The 13,500-nt window shown below is 42.5% G+C and overlaps 1 protein-coding gene across 1 annotated transcript in view; it reads left to right on the top strand.

Annotated features, from left to right (window-relative positions):
- The window catches only part of LOC138788428 (fatty acyl-CoA hydrolase precursor, medium chain-like), a 35,623-nt gene extending 22,623 nt beyond the window's left edge, over positions 1 to 13,000 (top strand). The window contains exons 7-14 of the mRNA XM_069966277.1: positions 399 to 512; positions 2,086 to 2,181; positions 3,025 to 3,165; positions 3,628 to 3,705; positions 5,447 to 5,594; positions 7,476 to 7,625; positions 12,221 to 12,293; positions 12,547 to 13,000. Coding sequence (XP_069822378.1) covers positions 399 to 512; positions 2,086 to 2,181; positions 3,025 to 3,165; positions 3,628 to 3,705; positions 5,447 to 5,594; positions 7,476 to 7,625; positions 12,221 to 12,293; positions 12,547 to 12,733 — 987 coding nt within the window. The 3' untranslated portion in view covers positions 12,734 to 13,000. The remainder of the gene's footprint in view (positions 1 to 398; positions 513 to 2,085; positions 2,182 to 3,024; positions 3,166 to 3,627; positions 3,706 to 5,446; positions 5,595 to 7,475; positions 7,626 to 12,220; positions 12,294 to 12,546) is intronic.
- The last annotated feature ends 500 nt before the right edge of the window (positions 13,001 to 13,500 follow it).

Raw genomic sequence — 13,500 nt, 5'->3', positions numbered from 1 at the left:
TATCAGTTTATTTTTGTAGGCGAGGTCTCTAGAACTGGACAAAATATGTAGTCAGATGTGGTCTCACAATAGCTTTATACAGTGGGACCACAATCTCCCTCTTCCTACTAGATACACCTTTATTTTATATCTATGCAGCCAAGCATTCCACTTGTATTCCCCACTGCCTGGCTGCACTAGTGACTCATTTTGAGCACCTGAAGAAACCTTATAGCCTATGCCTGCTAATTCATTTCTATCATGTAGGAAGTGGTCAGATTGGTGTATTCCATGAGAGTGTGTGGCAGAATATGGCCAAATGTTTGTATACTAAAAATGTTATCAACTGACAAAATGATAGTAGATCAATATTTCCAATGGTTTATGATGATAAAAACTTGAATTGTCTCCCCTTCTAGGTGCTCTCTCCTTTATCCAAAGGTCTCTTTCACCGTGCCATTGCTGAGAGTGGAGCTGTAACAATGCCAAGCATAGTTGTCAGCAAGTCTGAAGATCTCAAATACCATGTAAATGTAGGTATAATCTACTAGGAAGGAATACTGCTCCACAGTGGTGTACTGAGCAAACAGATGTTCCCATGTTAAAAATCATGTATGGCATCATTGCAAAGCCTTGCACAGTTTGTCAGTTTGTCCTCAATCCTCAACCAGCTGCATGGGAGATAGGACCAAGTAAAGGTCCCCATACACTTTATACTTATGTCTGCTGTACCCGACACTCACAGTGCTTTCTAGCTTTCTAGCATAGAGAACACAGGATTGCTCGACTGTGATGAACATTCCTGTGTGTGTGTAGGACAGTGGGAGTTAACTGATGGCTGAACAATTGGTTGCGCCTTCAGTTATAAAAGGCGTATGGCCACCCTAAAGTGATACTGTCACCCCAGTTATCCTGTGTGTTTTCATTATTGTTGGACAGTGTCACAAAGGTGGGGCTTAGTGACCATTGAACCCCCTCTCCCTGCACCATGACAGGGAGAGCATGGCTAACAGCACTGGACTAAGACAGGGAGAGGGGGTCCAAAGGATGCTAAGCGCCACCTTAATGACATTGTCCAACAATGTTGAAAGCACACAGTGTCATCCCTGTTTTTCTATCACTTAAAGTGACTGTACCACTAGGCCCAGGCTGAAGCACTGGAGGCAGGAAGACCCCCTCTTATTGGGAGGAAACCCTAGCCCCTCTTTGATCGGGTTCAATTGATGTCACGTCATGGAGGGGCTGGAGTTTCTACCCACTAAGGGTGGGTCGGCCCGCCTCCAGTGCTTCAGCTTGGGCCTGGTGGTACAGTAACTTTGAGGCTGGGTTCACACTACGTATATTTCAGTCAGTATTTGGTCCTCATGTCAGGTCCTCATAGCAACCAAAACCAGGAGTGGATTGAAAGACACAGAAAGGCTATGTTCACACAATGTTGAAATTGAGTGGATGGCTGCCATATAACGGTAAATAACTACCATTATTTCAATACAACAGCCGTTGTTTTAAGATAACAGCAAATATTTGCCATTAAATGGCGGCCATCCACTCAATTACAACATTGTGTGCACATAGCCTTTCTGTGCTTTCAATCCACTCCTGGTTTTGGTTGCTATGAGGACCTGACATGAGGACCAAATACTGCCTGAAATATACTGTGTGTGAACCCAGCCTTATAAGACTGGATCCTGTCTCTAAGGGCCCCATGGCACCTGCATAGTTTGCCTTATTGGTTTGTACACCGTTATAACTTCACCTACGATACAGCTGCCAATTAGAGAACAAGTTTGCTAGCAAACTTGTACACTGATCGGCTGCCACATTCCGGCTGCATGCCATGTTTTTTCCCTACATTGTTGTTTGTTTTTAAAAAAATTTATTTAATCTGAGCTATTATTGTTTATGATGAAGGATGGCTCTCACCCCATTCACCCCCCATATAAATATTGTATATGTTAATGAAGGTAGATCAGGATAATAAATGGTGGCTGAACAACCTTTGCAGTTACATCCTCTGCCCCCTACTGTTGTTGCTTGCAAAGAATAGTAACAAGACACCAACAACCAGTGCATGTGAAATGAATATATGCAATATTTGCGTTGCAGTTAGTATCAGAGATATCGGGCTGTGAGCTGGCCTCCATCGCCAACTGTCTGAAGAAGAAATCAGAGGAGGAACTTATCAATGTCGCTAAAGTGATGGTAGGTGTTGTGTCACACTACAAACTGACAAACTTCTAAAGGCCCTGTTAAAAGCACACATTTACCTGACATACTATTGAAGACAAAGCCAGGAATGGATTTGGGAAAAGGAGAAATCTCAGTTTTTCTTTTAGGACCTGCTCTCTGTTTATAGTCTGCTCCTGGCTTTGGCTTCAAAAATTTGCCAGAGAGGTCTTTGTATGCAGTAGGGCCTTAAGTCTATGATCCTTGGGCAATCTTTGGGATCTGTAATAAATTGAACAATTTCTTTTTATTAATTCATTTTAAAAAAGTAGGTTTTATTAAACCTACTTTCTTCTTCCAATACGGACATTTGTGAGGGGACAGACAATGTATTGGGCATCTGTTGTAGGCAATGGGGCCTCTGTAGTGAGCAGTGTAAAAAAAAGTATCTTTAGCAGATAATTTATCCTTAAAAGCATCAAACCTTTGTCCAGTATATGCTTGTGTTGATCATTAATTAATTTGCAAATAAGCAAAATTGAACAAAGAAATTTACTCATCCCAGCAAACCAACTTTTACATACACAGTGTAAGGCTATGTTTACACGCTGTACATATAATGGACGTTCCGCATGAACCGTAGCGTTGCCTATGGCCGTAATTAACGATCATGATCCTTAGTTTCGGCCGTAGGTAGCATTAAACAATGGCCATTCACAGCAGAAAGGCTGTTTGTACAGCATGTGAACATAGCCTAATACTGTTTTTACCCCTATTTATCACATTTCTGGGTGCACATAACCACTGATCCATGTGTGGTCATCTATTGCACGATATGTGTGTTTATATCAATGTTTTGTCCGTCTCCTCTTTCTGCAGGGCACACAGCTTCTTCCTGTCGTTGTGGATGGGCTTCTTCTTCCTAAACCAGCAGAGAAGATATTGGCTAATAAGGAAAGCAACAAGGTCCCATTTCTCATTGGAATAAATGATCATGAGTTTGGATGGGTTGTACCAATGGTAAGTGGAAAGATCCTGAATTAACATTCCCCCCCCCCCCCCCCCCGCTACAGGGTGCATGTGGACTGTCATATGATAGTGCCCCTACAGCAATAATCCAAACAACCATTGAACATACAGAGGAAGTCATACAGGTATGAGTGTGGGTTGCTTAAAGGTAACATTGGACCCAATAAGCTAAGTGGGTATAGTTGACTAATGACATTGTACAATTAAAGTGGATAGTGTATGATTGAATGCAGATTATTAGAAGTCCAAGGAAAAGATAAAATTAAAAGCATAAAGAACAAATGTTTTTATTTTGGCTCAGGAGGAGCAGCCCTGGAGCAAAAACTGCTGTTCCATCAAATTACTGTACAGACCAAAGAACGCTTATTATTTAGGTGGAATGACATTTAAAAAATATTACTTTTTAATAATACATTATATCTAATTTAATATTATTACTCTCATTGTATTTAGCTGTTTAACGTAAAAGGTATAACAGAAGGAATGACGCGGGAGTCTTTGATGTTGAAGCTGCAGAAACTTCCTTTATTGGTGAGAACAGATGTGCCATCTCAATTATATGTTTCCTTATTATTTATAGATATATAACACGCACAGGATCTGAGCATCAACAATACCAATTGCTGATGCCCAACATCTCAATGCGGTGTGTCTCTATTTTTCCAATATTTTCCATACAACATTGGCATTTCCATTCATTGTCAGACTGGGGTACCCTGGGCCGACCAGGGAAATTGATTCTAGGGGCCCATCCTACATACACAGATGTAACCAGCACCAAACCTTTTACATTAATACAGCAACTTTGCCTAGAGCTGTGTATGTGACCGGCTATGCACACTGCCAGTCCCTTATACAATCTTTTCTGTGGCACCATATGCAAACGGCATAATGTGCCACATAACGTTCTTGCTTGTTGCTGACCCCATCTACTATCCGCAAGAATCTAAAGATTGTCCAGGCAGTCCTTTCCCTAGCTGCCCGTGGCCCCTTTTTTTCTCTGCTCCTCCCCACTTGATGTCTGTGTGGTGTCCCACCATGGGTGTTGCTATTAGTTACACCCTTCTTAAAAGCCTGTACTTTTAAGGTTTAGTGGTGATGTAGTAGTACCAGAGTTTCGCCACAAGATGTTGTTACTACAAGTATGTATGCCTAGATATTGCATGGTTGTAGTACTCAAAGGGTTATTGTTTGTGTACCACATGGATCTGCACGCCAATGAGAGTTGTTTCTCCTCTTCACCTATCTGTCTTTACTTCTTACACATACACTCCTCACAGCACACCTTATATGAGCTGTAGGAAGGAAGTCACATGAAGTCATGCAACCCAGTCAGCATGACTGTACCGCTCCTTCTGTTCTCAGTGCAGATCTGAACTCTAAGTATTAAGTAACTTTTCAAGTGTAAAGTTTTGTATCAAGGCAAAGTTGTGTTATCTGCTGCCTACCTCAAGTATCTTCAGAGTAATCAAGATTATATTTATGCTAAAGAGACTCTGTAATTCCTCGTCAAGCACCGACTCAGCACACACACCTTCCTTGGGTCATCTCCCCTTTCTGTGGGTTGCAGTGCCAATTGTCGGGGTGGGTCACTACTCCACTCCGGACCACCATGATAATTACCCAAGGAGCCCCGCAACAACCCAGCAGGTCACTGTTCACAGTGGAACAAGGTATAGCCAGCCCATTAAAATAGGAGCAGGTGTGCCAACATACCTGTGTGCCCAACCGGCACTGGCGTCACAACACAATACCACTGGGCAAGGCTATATCTCGGCCAACCACCATAGAACTGGTGTCACACCTAACCACCTGGAAAGTGACCTGCCGTACCTCCACACCGGGGGTGTACACCACATCTGTACTTGTAATAGCACAGAAAGCAAGCAGGGAACGAGGAGCAGGCAAGCACTGACCTGAGAGGTCAGCGCTTGCTTCGTCCTGTAGATCAGGCTGTGTAGTATAGCCCTTAGTTCATGTGGCCACAACCATTCACAGTGGTACTCAGCTGATGTATCTTTATTGTAGCAGTCATAAACAGTGTTTGACAGCAGGACACCGGGACCACCGCTACCTCCCAGCCCACGGCTGTTTCACACCCACTGGTGCATCCTCAAGGCATTGACATCACCCACACTTCCTGTATTTTTTTCCAAGCCCTGCAGTTGTATTGATTTGTATTGGCAACAGGCAGAAGAGAAGTAACAGCAACACCTAGTGGCCAATGTTATAACCTTTTCTGCAGATAACGCCTTTAATGTCAATTTTTTAGGGTCTGAGCCCTGAAGTCATTCCTTTTGCTGTTGACAACTATCTTGGTGACACCACTGATCCAATAGAGATTCGCAACCGGTTCCTGGATTTGTGCGGTGATGTGATGTTTGTCATACCGGCTCTAAAGATTGCAAAATACCATCGAGGTACACCCCATTCACTTTGTAGTTTATGTGACTTTTTTCCTAGGAGTTATTGGTTGTTAAGACTTGCAGGGAGTTGTAGTTTTCACAACAGATCAATACAATGATATTAAAACTGATGAACAGGGCCTCCATGGCCCATAGAGTGTAGTAAAATACAATGCCAGAACAATAAATTATGTGGTCAAATCTCTATGCCCCTCATGACCATTTTATAAAATTTTGGTCAAAAAGGGGCCACCCTGGTATTTCCCTGTTTGTGTTCCAATACTCGCAACCGAGTGGGACTTAAGGGGCTATTTATCAGGGTGGTGTGGTGCTCTCCCCATCATGGAGGTACCCCGTGGCAACAGGCTAGAGATATCTGGCTATCCCGTGTTTTGAGACTCGCAACCGAGACTCCGCGGACTCATGCAAGCGAACCCTTTCTCTATTTAATTGGAGTTTTAAGCCTTTTTGGAGCTGTGCCTAATGACCTGTACTATTGGAGAGAAAGTTCTTTCTCTGTAATTCCCTGGTGAATGCTTCCTCGCTCCCCCTCCCAGCCCTGTCTTCACTAAACCTGGTGGTCAACTTCATCTGGAAACTAACTCCCAAGCAAGATCTGGTATAAAAAATATAATAATTGCTATACTATAGCTTCATATGCACTCAAACTATGATGCAACAGCCATAGTAAATGTGGTGTGGATTGTGTGATTCCACATTTGTGTTTTTTGATCAGACCCCAGCAGCTGGAAACACACACAGAAGTTTTTTTTTAAAGCTGCCATGCCAGAAAACATAAAAGGAGAACTTATACTGTCTATATGTGCTGCAATGTGATCAGTATCACCAAACGCGTCAAATGTAGTAATGTTTATAACGGTGCCCCCCAGATACAGCTTTTATGTGGCATTTTTCTGACCTCCAAAAAACACCAGAAAAACTACCAAAAAACTCCAGAAAATGTCATGTTTACTTCAGGCAATTGTGGGATTTTTTGGCTTTTTTTCTGGTGTTTTGTACTTTGGGTGTTATCGTTCTGCCTTAGAGACGAACAAAAAGATGAAAAATGTGCCTTTGCCCACAGCAACCAATCATGGGTCAGCTTTTATATATCAGATTGCGCTGATCAGAAACCTGTGATTGGTTGCTGTTGTATTCAGGGGGTACAGTGTGTGGCATTATTGTATCCAGGGGGTACAGTGTGTGGCAGAACTGTATTGAGAGGGTACACTGTGGTGGTATTGTATTCAGGGGGTACAGTGTGTGGTGGTTTTGTATTGAGAGGGTACAGAGTGTGGTGGTATTATATTAAGAGAATACAGTGTGTGGTGGTATTATATTAAGAGAATACAGTGTGTGGTGGTATTATATGGAGAGGGTACAGTGTGTGGTGGTATTATATTAAGAGAATACAATGTGTAAGTATTATATTCAGAGGGTACAGTGTGTGGCAGTATTGTATTCAGAGGGTACAGTGTGTGGCATTATTATATTCAGAGGGTGCAGTGTGTGGTGGTATTGTATTCAGGGGGTACAGTGTGTGGCAGTATTATATTCAGAGGGTACAGTGTGTGGCAGTATTCAGAGGGTACAGTGTGTGGCAGTGTAATATTCAGAGAGTACAGTGTGGCAGTATTGTACTCAGAGGGTACAGTGTGTGGCAGCATAATATTCAGAGGGTACATTGTGCTGCAGTGTTATATTAAGGGGGTACAGTATGTGGTAGTATTGTATTCAGAGGGTGAAATGTGTAACAGTATTATATGCAGAGAGTGTGGTATACGGCAGTATTCATTTTGAATTTTGGTGTTTAAACTGTGGATTTTCCACTGTAGAAAGTCTGCAGCATATATTCCAGCTTTTGATCTTACTCTAAATCTTGTTATCACTTATTAGATACGGGGCTCCCTGTTTTCCTTTATGAGTACCAGCATCCACCAAGCATGATGGCTCCCGTGAGACCAGATTTTGTGAGGGCCGATCACGGAGATGAGCTCAACTCTGTATTGGGAGGACCCTTCCTGAGGGATGGTGTATTATTTGCTGGTGAGTCAAGGAAAAGTGTAAAGGTGTTATATAGTGTTATCTCTAATTTCCTGCCAATCCTCTCACACGTTTTTAGTAATTAGAGATGAGCGAAACTACAGTAAGTTTTGGTTTGTGAAACCTTAAACACTCTGCATTTGACTCCTGGTGGTTGGAGAAGATAGATGCAGCCCTAAGTGTTATCCTAGCTACCAGACATGACAATTTATGACATTTTATTACATGTCAGAGGGGACTTATCAAAGCATGTACACCAGTTTGCTGAAGTACAAAAGTCACAGATCTATGTGTAATCCTCATTTGCTCAAAAAACAGGAGATAGGCCAGTACACCATCGGACGTGGAGGTTGCCGTAGGAGGACAACAAGTTAGCAGCAGGATCACTACCTCCTCCTTTATGCAAGGAGGAACAGAATGAGCTGTGCCAGAGCCCTGCAACATGACCTCCAGCAGGCCACTAATATTCTCCATGAGGGTCAGTGTTGTGCTTACAGCCCAACACAGTGCAGGGAGATTGTGATGTGCCAGGGAACACCAAGATTGGAAGATTTAACATTGCCACTCTGTGCTCTTCACAGAGGAGAGCAAGAGTAAAGTATCTCTGTCAGGTATCGCACAAAGGGGTAGGAGGAGATGTCCGTATGTATTTTCCCCACTAGGTGTCACTGTCTACAGTATTATGTTATTAGTGATGAGCGAATAGTGAAATATTCGAATATTCGATGTTCGTACAAATATCTCCCTGATATTCGAATATTCGATCGAATATTCGATCCCAATAAAGTCAATGGGAACAAGTATTCAATTATTGAAAAACATCTATTCGACCACTTGGAGGTAGAAACCGGAAGCTGTGGGATTTGAACGCTTATCGAACTATTCGATAATATTTGATAGATTGAATACCTTACTATTCGATCGAATATCTATTCGATCGAACAGTATTCGCTCATCACTATATGTTATGTATTAAGCTGAAGGTGGAATGGGTTAACTTATGGGTTTAGTGTCACATGTTCTGTTTTGTCCTGTTACAGGTGCAGGTTCTTCACCTCTCTTTTTCTACCTATCCTACATCTTCACTCTCCTCTTTCCACAGCCCACCAATTAACACACAGCTTAGTTTGCCCCTATAAAAGGGAGGTTAGTTTCTGGTGGAAAGTCTTCACCAAGTTTATGAGAAAGAGACACAGCCAGAGAGAGAGACTCTGCTGCAGTGAAGCTGGGCCTGGCTTAGGCCAGTACCCTTGTCAGGGACCACAGAGACTCTAATAGTTCATACTAGACTCTGCTAGTATGTGGTGCTAAAACCCTTTGGGAGGGATAGCCATCCTCTGAGGAAAACCCTGTCCATGCCTGGGATCCTTCTAAAACATAAGGGCAGTAACCACCACAGTTAAGTACTGACCCGAGTAAGACAAATAGCTGGAAAAGCTGACATATCCTACTGTCTACACCGCTCTTCTGGAAAGTCTTGGAAAGTCTGCTACGCCCAGTGGTAAAGTCATGAGTAGAGATGAGCAAAGCAGCCGGAAATTCGTTTCACAGGCTTTGCTAATTTTGGGTCAAATTTGAATCAGATTCGAATCTAATCTTAACTAATTTCCATAAAACAGCCAAACTATAGTAGCTATGATACTGGGACTATTACAGAAGGGCCAATTTGTTAAAGCATGTTGTTGTTAAAGTGTCAAGAATTGGAAAATCACAATTAAAAATAAATTTCAATCAGCCAGTCAATCGTCCAATCTAGTGAAACCCAACTTATATAATACAGTAGGAGTGGAGTGTGAGCACTGACTAAGTGAAGCACAAACTCAGTTCAGTAATAAAACCACATTTGCTTTACACAGTAGGTTGGGTGCAACCACTGATTATGTAAGGCGCTCACTCCATTCACTGCTCCCAGTAAATTGGTATAACTTAATAGGAGTTTACAGTGAGCAGTGCGTGAATAATATGGACTGTGTCTTCACTGGTCCCAATTAATTCCTTTAGGCACCCAGATACTTGGCAAACTGGACACTTGATTGGCAGCTACAACAAACAATCACTCACAATCAGCCCTCCTATCCTATCCTCTTTGTCCCTAACTCGCTCTGTTAAGGCCCTATTACACGGAACGATTATTGGCCGTATTTGGCCGAAACAACAGCACTCGTTTGCTTCTCTATGTCGCTCCATGTAATGGGGCTTTAGTCTCTCCCTGCTCTGCTCTAACTGTCTGCTGCAATCCTGCTCTCTCCTCCACACACAGCTGTCTGGCCACCTCCATTAAGGAAGCTCCTTATATAGTGGGGGAGGGGGAGGTGCTGACATCACCCACAATCAGCCCTTCTATCCTCTCCATTCCTTTCTGTCACTATATCACTCTGTTAGTCTCTCCCTGGTCTGCTCTAACTGACTGCTGCCATCCTGCTCTCTCCTCCACACACGCCAGAATGCCACCTTATTTAGCAAACCCCCTTATATAGAGGGGGAGGTGCTTACATCATAGAAGGGCCTGCAGCTGATTGGAAGGGCGCTAGGGGTTATGGTTAATCCCTTTCTCCCGCCCAGTGATGCAGTGATTTTGTTTTTTTGCAAATTTCCTAACAAACTGTTGGGAACTTGCTTTGCAGAATGAAGCAAATTGACAGCCCGATTCCCAGCAAATTTTGATTTGCCTTGTTTATCTCTAGTCCTGAGGTTCGTACTACCCAACTTGGCACTCCGTGAACTAGTTAGGGCAGAAGGCGGTCAGATAATATATCTAAACCTGAGTACAAGTATGCTATCTTCTTCAATTTCTTCTACTATACCACACTATCCCAGCAGAGTACATAACTACCTGGACAAGGCCCCAAAGACACATTCCTACTCTTTCCCCTTTACACCTTACTCTAACTACCTCTTGCTTGCACCTTGCACTGAAGTTTCTCCAGTAAAGAAAGTTATCCATGGTAATAATGGACTCTATTCCCTTATTTTTGTCTGCACCTTTACATTTTGGTTGTTGTTCTACCTAAAGCACAGTGCCTGTATGTACTGGGGTAGGTTCCAGCACCACTCCTGGTCACTGTGGAAAGTGCCCAAGTGATTTAACACCCACCTAGCTGCCACAACACCAAATAGTTCCCCCAGCATATGGCAGAGACAAGTTTGAGAATGGAGAATGTTCTACTGCTTGCAACATCCTCCAGCATGACCGGTTTGGCAGTGGGTCAGTAATGGTGTGGGGAGTCCTTTCTTTGCAGCCATTAGGTACCAGGATGGGATTCTCAGACCCCCTGTGAGACCATACAGTATGCAGGTGCAGTGGGCCTTGGGTTCCTTCTAATACATAACAATGCTGGGCCACATGTGGCTAAAGTTTGTCAACAGTTCCTGCATGATGATGCTATGGACTGCCTGCCTATTCCCCCAAATTGATTCCCCCATTTCAGGAAAACATCCGCCACCTCATCAGGAGCATGCCCAGGCATAGTAGGGAGGTCATACAGACACATGAAGACCACACACACCTTACTGAATATCATTTCCTTGTCTTGAAGCATTTCCACTAAGTCAGGTCAGCCTGAAATTAGATTTTCCCCTTAGGTTTTTTGGTCATTGGTCATTTTTATGTTTTATTGTTCTCAACGCATTCCACTATGTAATCAACAACGACTTGCAACTGGAATATTTCATTCATTAAGATCTAGGATGATAAATGCTAGCTGCAATCTATTCCAATTAATTTAAGTACACAGGAAGCAACTGTTCTTTTCTCCTTTGTGTTTCAGCTGCTTGCCATTTCAGGATCTCTGCTTGCAGTCATTGAATGGAAACATTCACATTACAATTACTATAGTCTTATTTCACATGGCCAAGAATTTTTCGCTTCCAGTATAGTCCTCAGTGAGCTTAAGCGCCAGGACTTTAGTCTGACACATTTTATCTACACTGATATAATGTAACAAACTATCAGGACAGAAGGTACTGAATCCAGAGTCCAGGAAAATCTTTTTCTTGATTTTCCTGGACTCTGGATGCTGTTAGACTTGCTTTCTTCAGTGTTCCTACACCCACTTCTTGGAATATTGGCCCCCAGCATGCATCCGCCTACGTGCTTACAGAGGGATTGGCCAGTGCTGCTGAACCCCACATCACATAGAAGGTACTGAATGTCAGTCACTAATAAGTAAAATAACACCTTACACCTCCTGACGGGTATCAAGCAACCATCACAATATAAGGTACAAAAACATATGATGTCTGCCTTTGTACCTTATATTGTGGTGGTTGCTTGCTAATTGTTTTATGACTCTTGAAAAAGAAACTAGTTTACTAGTTTATATAGCATACTTTACTGCGTTTGAACCTGCGCCCGGCATACCCGTCAGGAGGTGTAAGGAGTTATTTCGATGTTCATTATTTCTTGAGGATATTGGGAGTGGCTGCAGTCCATTCATGCTATCATGAATCAAGAGTTGTACATCCGGTGTTTGCACAACTCTACTAGGTGAGAGTTACCTGCTACAGTTCTCTCACCCAGTACTCATTGATCTACGCTATCAAGCGCTGTCTATTTTTCTTTATCTAGTTACTAATAGTGATATTGTTTTCTTTCTAAGGAAATGCAACCCATGAAGAGAAAGTCCTGGCCAGGACAGTTATGAGATACTGGGCAAACTTTGCTCGGACTGGGTAAGACCATAATGGTGTGTTTACACAGAGTTATCTGACATATTTTTTAAGCTAAAGCCAGGAATGAATTAGATAGGAGGAGAAATCTCAGTCTTTCCTTTATGACCTGTTCCCTGTTTATAGTCTGTTCCTGGCTTTGGCTTCAATAATCTGTCAAATAATCTGTCTGCACAAACTCACGCTAACACAGATCTCAAATGATCATTTGTCAGCCTCCCTGGTGTTAGTAATAATGCCACATTCTTTACTGCAGGGACCCCAACAGCCCAGGTCTGACACCATGGCCGCAGTACGGAGCAGATGAACACTATCTGGAGATTAATTTACAGCAGAAATCGTCTTTAAAGCTGAAGGAGGACAAGTTCAGGTTCTGGACTGAGGTCCTTCCTCAGAAACTCCAGTCCCAGAAAGAGGATGGAAGTGATCGCATTGAGCTGTAGATTCTAACAAAGAATTTTCCTACACATGAACATATAGAGAGCCCAAGTAAACATTAAACTGTTAAACGTGATTTTACATGTCCAATGCACAGCCTTCGCTGTTAATATACCTTTCTGAGTTTGAATTAAATTATCTGATTCTTTGATTCTGTGATATGTTGATATATTTGTACTGTTGTGTTTTTGGGCAACTGGTTATTGCCTTTTATGTTGTTTTTCTGTATTGTTTATGGAAAACTGTGAATAAAAATTGAAATCATAAAAAAAGCTAAATGTCCAATGCAGAAGTTTTTATATAGGCATTAGATACTTTTTAGAATAATGACGGCAGAGAGATCCCCTATGCTGGAAAGAAACGTCACTTCCTGTGGGGCATACAGCAGGTGATAAATACTGCAAGACGAACATTTTTTAAATAGAAGTAATTTACTAATGTCTATAATTTAAGGGTCATTCACACGTCCATAGAATTCCGTCCGTACGGTACATGGTGTTCTGTGAACTGGACCTGGGAGCTCCCAGCATCATGATTAATTATGATCAAGCCAAAAAGACAGAAATGGCTGCACATCGCACCCATGGCTGACACGAAAGCTTATTCAGCTACATTTAAAACCAACATCAGAAGTTAGTATATAATTTGGCCAAACCATATTGCCTCATGTACCACGTGCAGGTCTTCTGATACACATGAGTCCCTAACCAAAAAACATCACTGTGCCGGTCAGCGACCACAATCCCCGCAAAACGTGCGCAAACAGAGAAGG

The sequence above is a fragment of the Dendropsophus ebraccatus genome, chromosome 4 (genome assembly GCF_027789765.1).
Source record: "Dendropsophus ebraccatus isolate aDenEbr1 chromosome 4, aDenEbr1.pat, whole genome shotgun sequence".
Classification (NCBI taxonomy): Eukaryota; Metazoa; Chordata; class Amphibia; order Anura; family Hylidae; genus Dendropsophus; species Dendropsophus ebraccatus.
The sequence above is the reverse complement of the archived record's forward strand: the minus strand, read 5'-3'. Positions and strand labels throughout refer to the sequence as shown.